Source organism: Medicago sativa, chromosome 6 (genome assembly GCF_051527215.1).
Source record: "Medicago sativa cultivar Bolivia chromosome 6, Bolivia_mono, whole genome shotgun sequence".
Taxonomy (NCBI): Eukaryota; Viridiplantae; Streptophyta; class Magnoliopsida; order Fabales; family Fabaceae; genus Medicago; species Medicago sativa.
The window spans coordinates 79,468,951-79,488,523 of NC_140754.1; the positions used below are offsets into that span (position 1 = coordinate 79,468,951).

General features: G+C 31.0%; 1 protein-coding gene and 1 long non-coding RNA gene across 3 annotated transcripts; one reads left to right on the forward strand and one right to left on the reverse strand.

Annotated features, from left to right (window-relative positions):
* The first annotated feature begins 3,006 nt into the window (after positions 1–3,006).
* LOC146917171 (uncharacterized) lies at positions 3,007–4,596 on the forward strand. 2 transcript variants are annotated; one of them, XR_015014126.1, is made up of 3 exons: positions 3,015–3,283; positions 3,389–3,674; positions 3,757–4,596. It is a non-coding gene; the product is annotated as an uncharacterized LOC146917171 (long non-coding RNA). The 2 variants fall into 2 exon arrangements; XR_015014125.1 differs by having other exon boundaries at positions 3,007–3,674.
* A 178-nt stretch (positions 4,597–4,774) lies between these two features.
* LOC146917172 (protein FAR1-RELATED SEQUENCE 6-like) lies at positions 4,775–8,448 on the reverse strand. The gene is made up of 7 exons (XM_085718955.1): positions 8,182–8,448; positions 5,906–8,049; positions 5,701–5,826; positions 5,444–5,536; positions 5,231–5,323; positions 5,088–5,144; positions 4,775–4,973 (listed from the first exon to the last, which is right to left on the reverse strand). Coding segments are annotated over exons 1-7 (2,565 nt in total). The 5' UTR covers positions 8,183–8,448; the 3' UTR covers positions 4,775–4,922.
* Positions 8,449–19,573: the final 11,125 nt, after the last annotated feature.

The following is a 19,573-nucleotide window of genomic DNA, read 5'->3' on the forward strand; positions in this document are numbered from 1 at the left end:
AGGTTCCGAATGTTTATTGATGATTTTGGTGGATTTGATGAAAATCAAAGCTATGTTGCTGGTGATGTTGACTTTTTGCAATTCCAGAGACTCGTGCTAAAAGTTTAACAGAAATTGTTGCCCTTTTATTTTTCATTCTCTTTTATTTTCAGCTTTTGAGGGTTTTGGCTTAGTCCCCCTCTTGTGTATATATTTTCCCCTTTTTTAAATAATTTTTTGAGTTTGGCGGCATAGGATACGGGATGCGAACCTAGTTGAGATGTCGTTGTTTCCTCTTGATATTTGTCCTTTCTCCCGGCTTACAAAAAAAAAAATTGAAAAATGTAAAGTTACTACAATAGGCAATAAACCACCCAACTGGTAGGCACTATTGTTGGATGACAACTTTTTAATGTTCCAAACATACAACAATGTTTATAGTAACTACCATTCATGGAAATTAATCAAGCAAGTATTGACTATTTTTTTTTACCGTGTATCCTTTAAGCATAAATGGAGTCGAGTAAGACCACAATGAATGGGAAAGGTTTCTCTTAGGAGATTTAACATTGATGTATATTTTAGGCTATATTTGAACATATGATTTTTGATGAAGCTTACGAAAATCTCTTACCATCCCATCCAAATACCCTTGAATAACAGGTATAAATTTTTTATAATTGGAAATGAGTCAATCACAAATAAATTGTATAAAATTTTGAAAACTGTAAGGATGATTATAGACGTGTAACCAAACATGTCATCAAAAAATGAGTAAATTGTATAAAATTTTGGAACCTACACATTTACCTATAGTAAAAAATGTCACGATCTATAAGTAATTTTTTTTTGACAAACGATCTATAAGTAATTGTATTTTGTTTTGGCACAATAAGCAAATGTATTTATTAGGGAAAAATATAAGCAAACATTATACTGTTGTCTTTTTTAAATCATACAAAAAAAGTTATGTTTATACCATATGAATTTACAAATTTAACATCAAATTTTTTTTTTTGGAAATAAATATAAGTGAATTGGATTCCTAGAACGCTTACAAAAGTAATTTTCAACCATCTGGATGAGTCAATTACTTACCAATTGAGTCAACTTTCATGGCTAAGAGATTATTTAACTTAGTAATTTCGATTTTTTTGGATTGATGAAAAAGAAATTACCTTAATTTTCCCCTTAATGATTAGGTCCGTATACGTGCATTTTGAATAATTTTGATACACGTTCTGAATTGGTTTTAATTTTGAATGCTTATGATTCATGTTTTATTTTTACTGGAGCTTATGATTCATGTTTTAATTAGCGCATTAATAATTTGCGCTGAACAATTTGATTCAGTTTTGAGTAGAAAAAGTGTATAATATTTCATAAATGTTAAGATTGTCTTTTTTATGCAACATAAAGATTAAGAATTGATGGACATTTAAAATATATAATCTCATTGACAAATTTGAATGTGTGATGAAGAATATGTTTTACTAAAGATAAAAAGAATAGGGGATAAAAAAAAATAAAAAGAATACCATTTGTGTTTAATGTGCGTATTAATGGTCATATTAATTTGTGAATATTTTTTTTTTACGTAAGCAGTTAATTAGGGAGAAACAATACACATGTACTTTTGCATATTTAGTTTCATTAAATTAAAAAAAAAACATATTAAAAAATAAATGTGAAATTATGAAAAGGTAGCTTATGACCTTATGTTTACAAACATATTAATAAATAAATTTAAAAACATATTTGAACAAAAAAAAATTAAAAACTTATTAATAAATAAATGAGAAACTTCCTTAAAAAAAATAAATGAGAAACTTATGACCTTATGTTTACAAACATTTATTACAGATTTTATTTTGAACAAATACATTAATGATTTTTTATTATGATATTTCTAATTATAAATCAATATAAAAGTGTTAACTTCAATCAAAAACACATATGTGACCAAAAAAAGGCAATATACATAAATTTTTTTGTGTGTAAAAATATAATAAAATTTAGATAATATATATTTTTCAAATTGTTTTGTAATTATATAAGTTCCTCTTTTAAACAATATCATCATTAAATTTGTAAAATAATAATTCGAGTAATATGATAAAACAATATTGAAATCAAATAAACAAATAAACTAAATTGACCACAAAAGTTTATAAGGTAAATATTTTATTTTAAGGTAAGCATTTTTTAAAATAAACAAATATATTGAATTGATTAAATAATAAATAATAATACAAAACATTATGTACAAAAGAGTTTTGATGTTTATAAAAATGACACTCATTTCTCTAACATGATATGAAAAAACAAAGTGTATCTAACACATATTAAAAAAGAACAAAATATAGCTACAAACTACAACATGTAAAGCAAACAAATGAATTGGATCCTTCAAAAAAATGAATTGGTTGAATATGAAAATAGATGACAACTAAAATACAAATGTATAATCTTCCATTACAGTGTCGTTAATCTTCTCATCCTAACTCTGTATCTTATCATACTATGAGAGTTCTCTAACAGTGACATGGATTTTCTCAAAAAAATAAATAAAACACAATAGTTAGAAAAATAGTTATAATCATTAAGACACAAAAAAACACAACAATACGGAAACTACTATAATAACGATTATTACTAAAGATCATATTTTTTCAAAAATAAATAAATTGCATAAACAATCAAATATTGTTTGGCAAACAAAATATTTCTCATTCACACAAAAAAAAATTAGCAACCAACGATTGACAAAAAAAAAGAAGCAAAGAAACTAATAAGAAAAAGAGAATACATGGAAGAAGCAATGTAATTTCCAATGGTCTTTCGAATATCATTTATATAGACAATTTGCAAGGGTATTTTAGTATTTTTGTTTCATACCAAGCACATTCAAAAAGGAGTCTTTATAACGATATCATTAGAAATCTTTTTCTTTTAATTTTGTAACCTCTCTTTGTGCTAATTCCATCAAGCATTTATATTGATTGATATTGTTCATCATCCTTTTTAATAACAGAAGTGCTATTCAGTACGGACAATTAATCACGAAATTTCACGGACGCGTGATAGCAGCTATTTTGCACGCGCTTGAGTTTCTGATTATTTTCAGTTAAACAAAAAAAAAAAAAAAACTCATCAACTCTTAACCCACATTCGCCGCTCACTCCTGCCGCAATTGTTTCTCCTTTCCCACGAATGAAAACTCTGATTGGAATTCAATCTCATTTGTTGTGAACTAGCGGCGTCGTCGTTTTCTCGTTTTCTTGCTCTTGCCTTTGTGAATCAGGTATGTTAAGAAATTATGCACGTATGTGTACCCAATCTCTGCATCATTGATTTACCATCTTCTTCCTAGTTTTACTGCTGTATTGTATTGAATATTCTGTTTCAGAAACGAGCAGATTGTGCCTATTGTGCCAGGTGTTTGTGGAAAGTCCTCACAGACAACATACAGCTTTTGCGTTCAGTTTTTCCTGGTTATTGGTGCAGTGTAGTTGTGGGAGTTCAAAACCTTTGTTCAATTGTGGATTGAGTACTGCCTATTGCTCCAAGTTGAGTACTTCTGTCACATGTTGGTGTGCAATGGTTAGTTGTTATTGGTGTTTGTTCAAGCTTGGATTCATATCTCTAATACCCTTGTCACCAAATGCACCATTGACGTCGAGGTCAACAAACAGGTATATTGGTGATTGTTTGATAATGGTATTACAAATGGTTTTGTTGGTTCTCCCATTACATAACAGTGAGGTTTTTGTGCAGCTGCAGAGGGGTGCTGGTGTCGCATGTATTTTGCTGTCTCCGTTTGCGTTTTACTGCATAATTTTGTAGGTTTTTGAGAACATTTCTTCGGCATAATGGCTGAAGTTTTCGGTTGATTCTGTGTGCACATTTCTGCAGATTTTAGGCTGCAAATGTTTGCCTTTTTCTGCAGATTTTCGGCTGCTTAATTGGTGTTTATGTTTCCGTGTGTTGTGCTATTTTTTAGTCAGCCTGGGGGGTGTCCTTGGCGGCTGTTTTTGCCTTGTTTAGTACATATTTTGGACATTATATGTATGTTTTTGATTTGCAGCTCGCCTATTCACATCTTGTGGTGGGTTGAAACCAATAAAAATTTAGGCAATTAAAACAGCAAGTGTGGTTTTGAGCTGATGCACAAAGAAAGGACATGCAAATGGAAAAGCTCCATATCAGATAAAATGTTGCTACTGAAGTTTTGGAGCTAGATTTTGCAATCATTGATGGATGTGGCTGATATCTACACAACTTCTGGTGACATGCTCTTGCCACTGCTAGTCTGCTACTTGAGCTTAAGCTATGAGATTATGATGAATTGGTTCAAAATCATTCTTGCCACTGCTAGTCTGCTACTTGAGCTCGTGCCACTGCTACTTGCGCTTAAGCTATGAGATTATGATGAATTGGTTTAGAAGCAATTGTATTGTCTAAATCATTCTTTTAGTTAGGGAAGCTTTTGATCTTTAGAAAGTCTATTTGACCATGATAGAAGTCTCTATTAAGACTATCCATGTAACGTAATATTAGTCAAATCTATGTAATACATTTCATCAAATGAAAATTGCAGACACATCATTTTATGTATTTCAAGCTCTAAATTCTTTAAGTTTTTTTTTAGAATCAGCAAATTTATTAACAACAAGCGCGTGCGTAGCACAACTAAAACTTGCGGACATCAGAAAACAATTAAAACAGGGACTGATATAGCAGAACCCCAACTGTCATAACAGCAAAACAAAACATGCCCAACCAAGCAAAAAAATGCGACAGAAAATCCTTTAAGTAATATTACTTTCAGCATCAATAACATGATAATCCTTACAAATCAAAATATCCATGTTCTAACACAAAATAAAGCTAAAAAAATCCAAAAGTTGTGTCTTATTCATGTCTTTTGATGGCTGGATTATTCAACTTGCGTCTCTATGATTATTGTGCTGATCTTTCATGTGGTGTTGTTCCTAGAAAAAGAGAAAGGGATTAGTGTTTTTTGTATTAAAATTTGCTTGTATTCCCACACAATAAAAAACCAACAGATTGTATTTTCATACAATAAGAAGACTTCAAACTAATACCTGTAACAAATCAAAACAAGTAGCATTATGGTTTATGACCTGAGAGTAATAAGGAGCCTGCAAAGAATATATAATTAACCACTTATGTTCATTATAAAAATGTTCAAATAAAAACAAAACAACACCAAAATCTATATTTGCACCTTGTTTACTTGACCAAAATGTTCTTGATTTGGATTGAAGAGAGCTAAAGTATTCACACTACCATTTTCACTGCTACAAACATAGTTCTGCTCCTGGTATAGATATTAACATGCAAAAACATAGATAACTAGTATGCAATATCATATTGAATATTTCAAATAACAAAAAGCCAATCATTTTTTAATTAAATGAAAGTAAGAAATCAGGTTTACTTGAATACTATCTTGTGTCCCAGTCCCATCAATAATTTGATACCTAAGAAACTCTTCATTTGTAGTATTTTGAACTGCATGCAATCTTAGTCCCTGTCATAGAAAAAACTATAATTAGACACACACAGACGTATACACACACACTACTATGTTCAACAACATAAATAGTAGTATATAACCATTCAACCATTTAGGACTATGTTCACACTAAAATATTTACATAGAAATAGACAGACCAATGAATCTTATATTTGCACCTGATTTGCATGACTAGTATATGCTTTGTTTACTTGAATGCTCTCTTGTGTGCCAATTCTATCACCAAGTTGAGATCTGTAAAACACTTCGTGTTCAATTTCTTGACCTCTAGATGTACATTGGCCCTGCCATAAAAATTCTTAAATTAGACATCTCAACTATTATACCTATAATATCAATAAATACTATAAATTTCACACTCACCTCTTCTTGAACTTGAATATTTTTATTATTTTGGTTGCTTTTTTTAGTTTTCTTTTGTGCAAGCTTCTTCTTCACAATCTGATCAACTATAGAAGTCTTCCTTTTAGAAGGAGGACGCCCTTTACTTCGAGCTACTTTAGGATCAAGAATGGTAGCTTGGTTTTGAGCTGAACAATCTTCTTCTACAATTGTAGGAGATGTTTCATTACATGGTAACTCAATTTTCATGTTTTCAATCAAGTTCATCACTTTCACTAAATCATCTTCACTATTTATCCTCGTTGAAGCAAATTCATAAAAGGCATCACAAGCTTTACCTACACGTTGCAATTCAGTTTTTCCAGCCAAATTATCAAAACCACATTTAATAAGTGTATACCTCCGCTTTATATCCTTCCTCCACCGTGCCAAAATATAATTAGATGGCACGAAATCAGTTTTCCCTATGAGCTTAAGCACACAAAGGATGTGCTTACATAAAATGCCTTTAAATTCAAACAAGCAGCAGGTGCATTTTAACACAAAGTCTTTTTCATTGAAGAACACCATGAACATAATATCTTTCATCTTGTCATATACTTTCTTACTTTCTGTAACAGAAAATATTGAATCCAAACCCTCCAATCTGTTGAAACATGCATGACAGTACATCATAGAAGCTATTTCCAATTGGAATTCCTTAAACTTTGCATTGGTAAATGCTTTTTGAAATTGGAACTCAAAGCCAAAGTGACTAATACAAGAAATGACTGTATTAAAAGAACGAAAGTCAGCAATGTTTTCCTTTTCAATTTTATCTTTCAATGCATTATCATATTGCTCAACAAATTGCTTCAATGTTGTCTTTGAGCTTACATATCCATCAAAAAACGAGTTCATACTTTCACTTCGTTGTGTAGTTGACATTCCAGCCCAAAATGTGTCCCTTACATATGCAGGGACCCAACGATGTCGCTCAACAAATAACCCTTTCAGCCATTCGTTATCATGTAGTTTGTAACACTCAATCATATTTTCCCACCTCGTCATAAAATCACTTTTGGTAAAAGAATCATATACAATATCATGCAAAAGTGTTTTGATAGACTCGTAGTCAGAGTGGCTACCAAACTTTTCTGGAATCTTTTTCATTAAATGCCATAAGCACCACCGATGACGAGCTTTCAGAAAGACATTCTCAATTGCATTCTTCATTGCTCTGTCTTGATCAGTGATTATGGCATTTGGAGAACGTCCATGCATACATTCCAACCATGTCTTAAATAACCAAGTAAAAGTTTCAGTATCCTCATTTGACAACAGAGCACAACCCAACAACATAGACTGACCGTGATGATTTACTCCAACAAAAGGAGCAAAAGGCATGTCATATTTATTTGTTAAGTAAGTGGTGTCGAAAGTTATGACTTCGCCAAAATATTCATATGCAACCCTACATCTTGCATCTGCCCAAAACACATTTCGTAACCGACTTTCATCATCCACATCCATCACATAATAAAATTGACTGTTTTGCTTTTGCATCCTCACAAAATATTTTTGTATTGCTTCAGCATCTCCTGTCCCAAGTCGTAGTCGTCTTGCTTTGTCTATGTAGTTTTTGCAGTCTTTTTCTCCAAATGTGAGATTTTCATAACCATCTGCTTCAACGACAAAGGATCGGAAATTTCTACTTACATTAATCCCAGCTTGATCATTGAGTTCTAACCTCCTCTTCATTTGTGCCCCTATATTCTTGTTCGATCTAAAATACCTTGCTTTCCCTGGACTTAGATCATGATTATGCTCAAAAAAAGCACTTTTAATTTTAGTTGTTCCATCTAAATAAATACAAGCATTCAATCTAGCCTTACACTGCGTTTGAGTTATAGGATTTGGCTCTAACAGATTCTTTGAACGACTCACATACTTTCTAGCTCGACTACATGCTAAAGTAAAATACATTTTCCCCTCATCTCCTTTTTTTGAACTTATTTTTTTAACTCCAAAACCCACCCGTTCAGCATAATTCTTGTAATACTCGGTAATTTCCTTTTCAGATCCGAATGACATCCCATCACAAGGTGTTTCTTCTTCACAAGTACCATTTGCTTCTAAACAATCATTAGTTTCCAATTCATCAATAGACTCAAATCCTTCTTGCACTAATACAACAAATTTAAAAAAAAAAAACCTATATTAATTAACTAACACAGTTAAGTAAATGAAAAATCAATCAATCGGCACAAAATTCCTACTAATGATCTATAAAAACAACAAATGCACAAAATACTTACTTGTAAGTAAATTAAAACTGAAATACTCTGCTTTAGTGCTATGAATCAATGGATGTTGTGATGGTAAGCTGAAACAGAGTTATGTGAGGATGAATATGAGATCTGATTCACAGAGGCAAGAGCATGAAAACGAGAAATCGACGACGACACTATTTCACAACAAATGAAGTTGAATTTCAATCAGTCTTTGATTCGTGGGAAAGAGGAAACAATTGCGGCGGGAGTGGCTAACGTAGCTTTGTTTTTGTGAAGGGTATCATTTCTATTAAAGGTTTTTTTATTATTTATTTAATTTAATTTTCATTTCTCTGGACAGTGAGAAACTACAGCACGTGGAATTGGCTTTTTGCACGCGTCCGTGTTTATTCTTGTCAAAACATCCGTACCAATTATCATTTCCCTTTTAATAAACTTCTAAAGCAAACTATTTTTTTATTCTCTATTTTGGGTTTTTTTTAAATTACAAAAAAAATATAAGAAAGTAATTTTTTTTTTTTTAAAATGTAAAGATTCATATTTTTTTTATAAGTTTTATACATTAAAACAAATTCAATAATTGTTGTGCATATAGACACTTGATATCTAAATAATGTCATAACGATAAATCATTATTATTATTAATATTATTTCTATTCAAAATTACAAAAATAATATCAAAGTCATACCTTAAAACAATTTAAATGAAATTAATTTTTTTAATGGTCAGATTGTCATTACCTATTTCGCTAAGCCTTGAAATTTGAATTTCAAATGGAATATCAAGTTGAAATTTGAAGTTTTAGGTGTATTAGAGCATTAATGATGATTAACAATTTAGAGTGCCACGTGTACTTTTACAATTTTTCAAGGCAAATATATATAATAGAGATAGAGATAGATTCGTAATTTCGTATATAGTGAATGAGTTAACTTGTATATACCAACAATTTTTTTTATTGATATATCAAATCACTTTGTTTTATTGGTGCATCTAATCACATTGCTTTGTTTTAAAATATAATTAAAAAATATGAAAAAATAAACAAAGACAATAAAAACCAACCAACAATATTCCTTCAAAAAAAAACCAACAACATTAACGTAGCAAAATTATAATTTGAAACGACCAAATTATTTTTCTAAGGAGAAACAACTAAATTATTCCTTCAAAAAAAAACTAAATTATATATTTCAGCCAAAAAAAAATAAATTATCAACAAACAATTTGATGATAATGCCAGTAAACACTAAAAAGAACATTATTACGTGTTTATATCCATGTTTCATAGAAAGAAAAAAAAAACTCCATGTTTCATAGATTCTTATCAATCCTTCTCAATCTTAATATTCTTCAAAAATTCTTGGACGAAATTGTACTGCTACTACGTGTTGATCCTGATATCAAATGATCGCTTGAAAGGTGTGAGTTCAAAATTTAGATGTCTAATTGCTAGGTCTAGCCTCCACGTTACATATTAGATCCATAATCCCTGGACTTTGATAAAGAAGTCTAGAATTTATAAGTGAATTAAAAAAAATGATAGATAATACTATCAAATAAAAACAATACAATGAGAGAAAACTAACAGAAAATACTATAAATGAAAACACCTTTTTACCCGAACCACCATCATATACAACTTTCGTTACGATATTTGGAAAGAATTCTGAATTCTTTGAATGAATATGAAATGGTGAAAGTTGAATCAATATTTATAGAGAAAAATTGAGCAATACAATTGTTGATGCAGATCTTAAATTAGAACTTTTTTCACAGGTAATTATAAGACATTTATGGACATTAAAGAGTGATTGTTTGATTAGTGGAAATACACATACAAAATGAAATGGTTGTAGGTTCAATAGAGAGCATATTCTTATAGGATGCCACTTTTGTATTGGCATTCATATCGTAATCAATTGTAATAAATGGCAAGGTCAAACATGTGTTAATTTGTAACAATGATTTATCAATAGCCAATAATCAAGCTACAATTAGATGATGAGGTGCACATGTGTATTAGTGATGCTTAGGTGTGTAATACATTAAATGAAGTTTAACATAGAAGAGTGCCAAGTGTACTTTTCAAAAAAATTAAGGCAAATATATATAATAGAGATTAATTGTCTCCCTCTAAAATGGAAGGATTTTGAAGAGAGGATGTTTGCTCTAACGGTTAGTAACTAACTCTATTATCTAGTTAACTAACTCTCTAGCTTATAGTTAACAAACCAACATTGAATTACAGAAAATACACCACCTAATTCATGTTGGATAGAACTCTATACCCATCAGAAGCGCTATAAAATATGAACCTTTTTAAAGCGTGTACGTCATAGTAGCGGTGTTAATTTGTAAAAAACCGATGTTAAACTCATATTCTGGTGTAGTGATAATATTTATACTCGTTCATGTAAACGCATAATTTTGTCTGCTAAAATAAAAATTACCTTATATTATCCAAATTGATTCATGAATACCGTAGAGAAACTATTAAGTTTTTAATTTGATACAAGCATCTAGCAACGGCATCAATATTGTCCAACTCCAACCTTTCGCCAATTAGCTAGATGAAAAAGAAATACACCAAGTTTGTTCATTTACATAATTAGATGCTATTTTGAGTTCAATTTAAGAAATTATTTTTTGAAAAGGAGGATTATTTTGTTTGTGAATCTAGTAATAAAACAAATTATTGAATCAAGTCTTAAAATAATTTATATCCATGGTTTAATTGATTGTCATATGTCAACCTTAATATATAACTTCAACTATTTCAATTGTGATCCCGGATGGTTCTTGACACGGTCGAGCACAATTTGGCATGATAGAAACTTTTTTGGTATCAATAAGTCTATCGATGAAACACACACAAAATACGGAAAAGAGGGATATTATAGTTTTGAATTGACGCTCCAACCTATCAAATACCTATACATCTATGTATCTATTATATGAGATGTACTAATACTACTAAAATTTACTTATTAATTAATGAGTGGTATCCTCATAGGAATATAATATCCTAAGATGTATTATTATAAAAAGAATTAAATATATTTTTTGTACTTACAAAAATTAACAAAATTTCATTTGTTTTATTCATAAAAAATTGACAATCATATCATGTTTAGATTTTTTTGGCCTGTTCCACAACCTTGATCGCCACCACTCCATCTACAAATTGCCTACCTTTAAAGAAAGCTAACTGCTTGGACGAGATGATTTTATTCTTCACTGAGGCCAACCTTGAAACCAACACTTTAACGACCGGCTTATACCGGAAATCTAGAAGAGAGGTAGGACAAAACTCTCCAAGAGGTTGAAGGGAGTCAACTTGAAGGATTAAAACCACAAAATAAGAGGATATGCTTCTAGGGAGCAAGGCGTTGGAGAAAAATTGCTCAAAAAGAACACCCACTTCCTCTCAGATAAGCTTCCAAAAATTGTTAAGGAAAAGAAGTTAAAATCATCTGTTTCCAGACTCTTATTACCATCACTACTGCTCATCGCCTATGTTAAAACAGAATATTGAGAGAGACAAATTATTGAAGAAATATTTTAGAAGGACTTAAACAAAAAATTGGTATGTTTAAAGTAACTACAAACATATTTAACCCTTAAAGTTATATTATATCATTTGTATTGTTCATTGTTCAACATACGCAATACATGATAAAAGTTTTTAGTATCTTAAAAGTTTGTCTAGTATTACAGCCATCATTTTACAAATCAAACAAACCCTTGGAATAGTAAAAGGAAAAAAAAAAGTTAATTGTGCAACGGCTAATTTGTCTTACTATATATATGTGATTCCTCCGGTATATTCTCCGTGTTCCAAATTATATGTCATTCTATTAAAATTTGTTTGTTCCAAATTATATATCACTTTACAATATCAAGGAATCATTAATGCTTATTTTCCTATTATGTTCCTTACTATTAGTTTATCTTTTTCCAAATCTTTTAATTTATGTTTTCTATACGATTAATGAATTATATTTTTTGTAAAACAATTTACAATTACTCTTTTCTATACAACAATAACTATATTTTGTGCTATTAAACGTAGTACATGTGTATTTTTATTTGGTAAATTAGCCTAGTGGCTATAACTCACATATTTTAAATGCGGAGAAGTAGGGTGTTCGGGATTCGAACCCCGACAACCTTATATAATATGCAATATCCCTACCAACTGATTTAAGCTCACGAGGATGTACATGTGTAAATTTAAATGTAAGGGAAGTTGTAAGAATGCATTTTAGTCATAATTAATTAAAATAAGTACTCCTATAAGTGCAAAAAAAAAAATCACACTTATTAAGAAAATTAAAACATAGTAGTTTGTAACATAATTTTGTGTTATCTTTGAAATAAGTTTTATACGAAGATGTAAAAACAATTTTCATTGGTAGTTGATTATAGAGAAAATAAAAAAGAGAGCAAATTGAATGCACTTTGCATTTAATTTTTCTTTGGAAAAAATAATTTTTTGAAAAAACATAATTAAATATGATAAAAGTTGGGTCTTTTTTTGCTTATAATGTGGGAAAAAAATGGGTTTTTTTTCCTTATAGATTAGGACGGAGGGAGTATACAACCAATCTCATACAATCGTGTGCTTTATGGCCTCTTTATCGGATATATCTAAACGAGTGATCATGTAGTTTATCATATTAGTAACCTGATATTCTGCAGCCTTTCATCACTTTGGATACAATTGAGCAGCCCTTGATACTAATCAACATTTCTCTAATTAAAAAGTTGTCATATTTTGCTTTAAAACAACCCGCTTTTGTTTAATTTTGACTAATTAGCATAAGTGTAATTTATCAATATGTACTTTCTTCCATAAATTCAGCTTAAAAATCAAACTGTGGGCGCTGCTTCATTATGTGATGAATCTTCCACGTTAAAGCAAGAAAAGTCTGTGTGATTTTATTTTGGTGTGCTTTAAACTTTATGAAAGATTAATGTGTGAGATACGTCATAGGTAAGATGAGAGAGGGTCCTTAAAAAATAGATGAGATAAGGTAATATAGAAGAAAGATGGTAAGAAAGTCACATTTCTTTTGGTAATTTTAAATTATTTCAACAATTCAATGATAAAATCTTAGGAATCTAAAGTTTGGTCGGAAAGTGGCATCCATAATTAAAACTCATTTAAAATTTGATTTTACTTTTAAATAAATATAAAAATATAACATGATATTAATTAAATAATTGAAAAATGGATACATACTCAATCAACTTAAAGGAAACCAATATGTTCACCTTACTTGATTCATAAAACTAATTAGTTTGATAAAGTATTTTGAGTTAGATATATTTTTATTTTTAGTTTAATTACGAATAGTCGAATACAATTAACAGACATTTTTAAAATCGAGAATGATTTTTTATCATATAAATTTGACCAACTCTGATAGATAATGAGATCATATATTCGAGGTCATGATCGTACCTCCAAAAATAAAGGGAGAAAATAGAATTTATATTAATTTTGTTTGCTTTCTGAGGTGCCAAAAGGCCACCTTATATATAGCAAGACAAGATACATATAACAAAATTATCCTACTAAACCAATAGCTAAGTGACAGTGGAGAAATGCAAAAACATAATTAATAAAAGATAATAATAAGTCATGGATTCTAAAAGCACATTAGTTCCATCACATCAATTCCCTAAGTGAATATAATCATCCCATCCTTGTGGCCTTGAGATATTTTTTAGGGAATTCTGCTCTTTACTCAAACAGTATTGCTCAGTCCCAAAGTAAAAGTCCAAAATGCCCCTACGCAACTTAACTTGCGCTAGTGTATTTTGTACGTATGTTAAGTCACGCTACGTGACTCAACATGCGTTAGTGTAATATGAACATGACTTAAGTCACGCATCACTTAGCACTAGCGCAAGTTAACTCACGCTAGTTGGCCGGTGAAGAACAAACGTTTTTCCAACTTTGGTCAGCTTTTCAACATTCAATGTACACGTTTTTTTACTACTTTCACACGTTTTTTTGACCACATTTATGTTAGATACAACCTAGGTTCACATTTCTACCTATAAATACCCTCACATACTTCCCATATTCCTCACATTATCTCCTCCCACTCTCTCCCTCTAATTCTCTTCTTTCTTTGTTTTTTTTTCGATATTCTCTTTGGGGTAAAAAGTGATCAAAATTCGTCGGGGAAAAATAGTGAGTAGCCGACTTGGGGAAGTGATCGACCCTTGGGATAATTTTAAACCTGTTTTTTTAACCGCAGAAACTTTTTACCATGGGTAAAAAGAACTTCTTGTGGTAAAAAAAACATATTTAAATTTAGCCCAAGGGTTGATGATGTATTTTCCCCAAGAAGGCTGCTCACTATTTTACCCCACGAAGATTGTTCACTTTTTACCCCAAGAAGGATAAAATAAGTAGATTTAGTGAATAAGTTCAAAATTATTGTATGAATAATTGTAATGAATAATTGTAATGTATGAATTATCAATGAAATGAGATATTGTTATATTTACTTTTATTTATATTTAGTCCATTTGCTTTTATTTATATTTAGTCCATTTGCTTTTATTAATTTAGTCCATTTACTTTTATTTATATTTGTATTTATTTAAAGAATAATATCGAATCAATAATTTAGAATAATGTTAACAAAATAATTTTGGAATAATGTTAATAAAATAATTTAGAATAAAGTTAAGAAAATAATTAAGATTAATGTAAACAAAATAATTTAGAATAAAGTTAATAAATTAATTTAGATTAATGTAAACAAACTAATTTACAATAAAGTTAATAAATTAATTTAGATCGATGTAAACAAACTAATTTACAATAATGTTAAGAATATAATTTCAGAATAATTTTAATCAAATAATTTAGAATAAAGTTAAGAAAATAATTTAGATTAATGTAAAGAAAATAATTTAGAATAATGTTAATAAATTAATTTAGATTAATGTGCACAAACTAATTTACAATAATGTTTAGAAAATATTTCAGAATAATGTTAATAAAATAATTTAGTAAAAAGTTAATAAAATAATTTAGATTAATGTAAACAAAATAATTTAGTGCATAGGTTTTATATGCACTAAATTCAGTCAAAAACAGTAAAAAAAAAAACGTGTAAAACACAATAAAATCATGGTTTAATAACCGATCAAAGTCCAAAAAACGTGTTCTTGAGTTGTGACCACCGGCGTAACTAGAGTGAGTTAACTCACGCTAGTGTTAACCTGTGCGTGAGTTAACTCACGCTAGTGTAAATCCTGGACTCAAGAACACGTTTTTTTGACTTTGTTCAATGCATTTTAATTGATTTTACACGTTTTTGTTAAGTTTTTACACGTTTTTTGACCCTATTTATGGTAGATATAACCTATGTTACAATCTCCCCCTATAAATACACCCCTAAACTTCCTCATTTCCTCACACCATCTCTCATTCTCACTCTCTCCCCATATGAATCTTCTTCCTTTCCTTCTTTTTTTCCTTCTTTATTTTGGTGTAAAAAGAGAAAGAATGATAAGTAGTGGGTATGCTGGGGAAAATATAAGTAGTGAGCAACTTTCTTGGGCAAAAAACCACATTGGGTAAAACTAAATGTGCAGATTTAGTTTTACCCCAGGAAGGTTGGTTTTCTTGTGGTTTATTCTTAGTTTTACCATAGGAAGATATGTTTTCTGGTGGTTTTTTATTTTTTCGCAGTTTTAATTTTACCCCATTGTAAATGTAATAAGAATTATATTAATAAAATGATATTTTATATTTATTATTTTTGTTCATTGTTGCATTTATTTTACGATTGCGTATTGAATTAATAAATTCAAATAAAGGAAATTAGAATAAAAATTGCGATAGTTAAGTCACGTCCAACTTATAACTAGCGTGACTTAAGTCACGTAGCGTGACTTAAGTCACGTTCATCTTATAACTGGCGTAAGTTAACTCACGCTACGTGAGCTAACATGCGTAGGGGCATTATGGACTTTTACTTTGGGAGTGAGCAAAAGCATTTGGGTGAAGAGCATAATTCTTTTTTAGGACTTCGCATGTACTGGTTTACTAGGCCCAATAGAGTCTTTGTCAGGTGGTGAGAATTGGTATCATTTCCACCCCCTTCAAGAAGAAGCTTGTCCTCAAGGTGATAGAGAGGTCTAGTCTTCCCATGTTGTGTCCTATGGAGGAATGCCTGTTCATTGAACCAGAACTAGGCGGTGAGGCGGAACGACAAAGGAGTCCCATTTGGAATCGAGGATGGTCAGAGGTGTCATAATTGGTTTGTCGTCGGGATGAGAGGAGGCAGTGTAGTTGGAGTTGGAACACAAAGCTAATTGGTGCGCAGTCGGAAAGATACGATGTGGCCTAAAAAGGGTTGTAATAGCGCTTACCAAGTTTGTGGTAAGTAGTAATGGTAGTGGAGAGTTGTCCATAAGGACGAAGACGAACATAGACTCAATCATCAACTGAGTAGGTTACGTCGCGACGATGGGAGCAGGGCCGTCCTTAAGGGGGTGCAAACAGCTCTACTGAGCTGGGCCTCCAAATTTTGGGGGCCCAAATGTTTTTTTTTTGTACACTGCATACAAAAATATAATATATGAAAATAGCGCGTCAAAAAATCATAATTGCTCACTCGTCCCAGCGGTATATACGAGCGTCTTCCATGCGAGGGTCAGGAGGGTCAGGTGTTCAACACCTAGATTTCCCTTTTTTCTTTTCTTCTAAATGTCCCTTTTTTTTTTCTTTCTTCTAAATGTCCCTTTTTTTCCCCTTTTTTCTTCTAAATGTCCCTTTTTTTTCTTTTTTTTTTGATTAATTTTTCTTTTTTTTTTTGATTAATTTTTCTTTTCCTTTTCTTCTTTCTTCTTGGATTGATTTTTCTTTTCCTTTTCTTAGTTTTTCTTCTTTGATTAATTTTTCTATCCCTTTTTTCTCTTTTCCTTTATTAATTTTTTTAATTTGAGTCTCATCTATCCTCAATACTCTATTTTTTTTTTTGGTTAAATCTCAATACTCTATTCAATTCAACCAAATTCTCCTTAACATATTAGATTCTATATTTACAAATAAAAACACAATATTTTTTTTAGAGCATAGTTGTAATTTTTCATCCATACTTATCGTATAAAATATTAAAGCTCTGATTCTCTAACAACAAACATCATAATTTTGTTTAAAGAACAAACATTATAATTATTCTCTCAAATAAAACATTATAAACCTTTTATTTTTACATGTGTGGAAATTAATTAGGGAAATTAACAACCTCGAAGATTGATAAAAATATTAGCTTGAAGTTGTATTTTTATTTTTACGGATCTTATTTTCAATTTAAATAGATGATTGCTCTTTTTAAAAAATTATATTTTTATTTTATTAGGGGCCTATTTTTGATTCAGAGCCGAGCCTCCAAATATATAGGGACGGCCCTGGATGGGAGTATGCAGAAACCTTAATTTATTGTTGGACATGCAGGAGTTTCTTGCGAAGCACAGTCTGCATTTCACCCCTAGAAAAAAGAAGGGTATCAAGAACTTCCACAACGGTGGTTCTTGACACATATTGTGGAATAGAAGGGGGAGGACGCCCAAATGTGATCTAAAAAGGTGTTTTTCCATTACCAAAGTGACTAGTTATGTTGTATCACCATTCATCCCAACTTAGATATTTCCCCAAAGCGAGGGTTGTTGATGCATAAACGCCCTTAAGTACTGCTCCAAGGTACGGTTAAGTACCTTAGTTTGTTCATCGCTTAAGGGGTGATAGGTGGTACTCATGTGGATTATTGTACCGCTAAGTTTGAAAATAGTGCGCCAAAAATTTCTTATGAAAACAGGATCCCTGTCGGATACAAAGGACTTGGAAAAATTGTGAAGCTTGCACGACAAGTCGAGAAAAAGATTGGCGACTTTGAAGACCATGAAATTAGCAAGAAGCAAGGTGGTACTCATACGGAGTTTCATGTTGCTAAGTTTGATATGAGTGCGCCAAAAATTGTTCATGAAAACAATGTCTCTGTCTAATACCAAGGACTTGAGAAAATTGTGAATCTTGCACACCATGTTGAGAAAAAGATTGGCGACTTTGAAGGCGATGAAATTAGCATAAAACATCCAAAAATGATCCCCTTTAGAGAATTGATCAACCACCACAAGAATGATTGTCAAACCATGGTAATTAGGTAGACCCATAATGAAATCAAGTGCCAAGTCCTCCCAAGGACGGTGAGGGACACATAGAATTTGAAGAAAACCATCAGGCTTCTGTAATGTGTACTTAATGCAGCTGTAATCTGATGAGGACTGAATGAACTAAAGAATATTGATGGTGATTTTAGTGATATTGGCAAGTGAACCAAATCTTACCAAGTAATAAAGTAGAAAGTTAATTGTATCCATAGAGATTGTCCTTCGACACGGTAATTAACAGAACTTATTTAAAAAAGCAAGTAAAAGAGAAAAGATTGGAGTGGTTGCATGGTTTTAATTGACCTGCCCAATGCGATATTAGATTTTGTTGATTCGGATTTTTAATGACGATTAGGGAATCCTTGAATCCCCTCTTTGTATTTGTTGGAAATTAAATTAAGAAATCATTCGTTATAACTTGTCTTATGTTTGGATTTAAAAAAAGTAGAACATAACCCTATTAAGGTTCTGTGGACATAGCTTTCCCCACAATTCGCCCTTGCAAACTACGAGGATCCCGAAAGACGAGTTATAGCCCTAAATTCATACTTATATTCAATTATATTAGAAACTAAGAAATTCACTGATGTATTGTTCGAACAGAGGCGAGGGTTGTCAATCATAAAATTGATACGTCTAGGATTTTGATAAAAGCGGACATATACAAATTAAATCAGACTTTAGATTATAAACTGGATAAAAACTTTATTAATAGAATCCAACATATAAGAAAGGATTCATTGTGGATCCATAATCAAAGAAGTTTAGTTGCTCAATGCAACCAACATCATTACAAAACAATATAAAAACATACCCTAGAGAGAACAAAAGGAGGATGGAGATCCTCTGCCTTGAAGCTCCTGATGCTTGATCCTTGCCTTGTACCGCTAGTTTTCGGAATCAATAATATAGTGTGCTAAGGTCTCTATTTATAATGCATGATTACTTAGGGTTAATGGAGTGAAAATATGGATTTTCAACCAAAATCGACTTGAAAGTTAAGCAAACATCACTCCCTGGCCGTTTCCATGCGCGGGGCGCATGGCTTCATGCGTAGGGGCGCATGAGGCAGTCCCTCAGGTGTGATTTCAGCTATTTTAGACCCTTTTTTTCCCGTTCTTCCGTCTTGCAATGCCTTCAAACTTGAAATAAATTTTCTTCACTTTGTATTGTCTTAAAAAAAAACTTGTAATAACCCTTGTCTTCAAT

Excerpts from the sequence above, each read along its gene's own strand:
- LOC146917172 (XM_085718955.1), bottom strand. Across the intron at positions 5,827-5,905 it reads ATATTCAAGTTCAAGAAGAG|GGCCAATGTACATCTAGAGG; the intron begins GTGAGTGTGAAA and ends TTTTTATGGCAG. Across the intron at positions 5,537-5,700 it reads ATACTAGTCATGCAAATCAG|GGACTAAGATTGCATGCAGT; the intron begins GTGCAAATATAA and ends TTTCTATGACAG.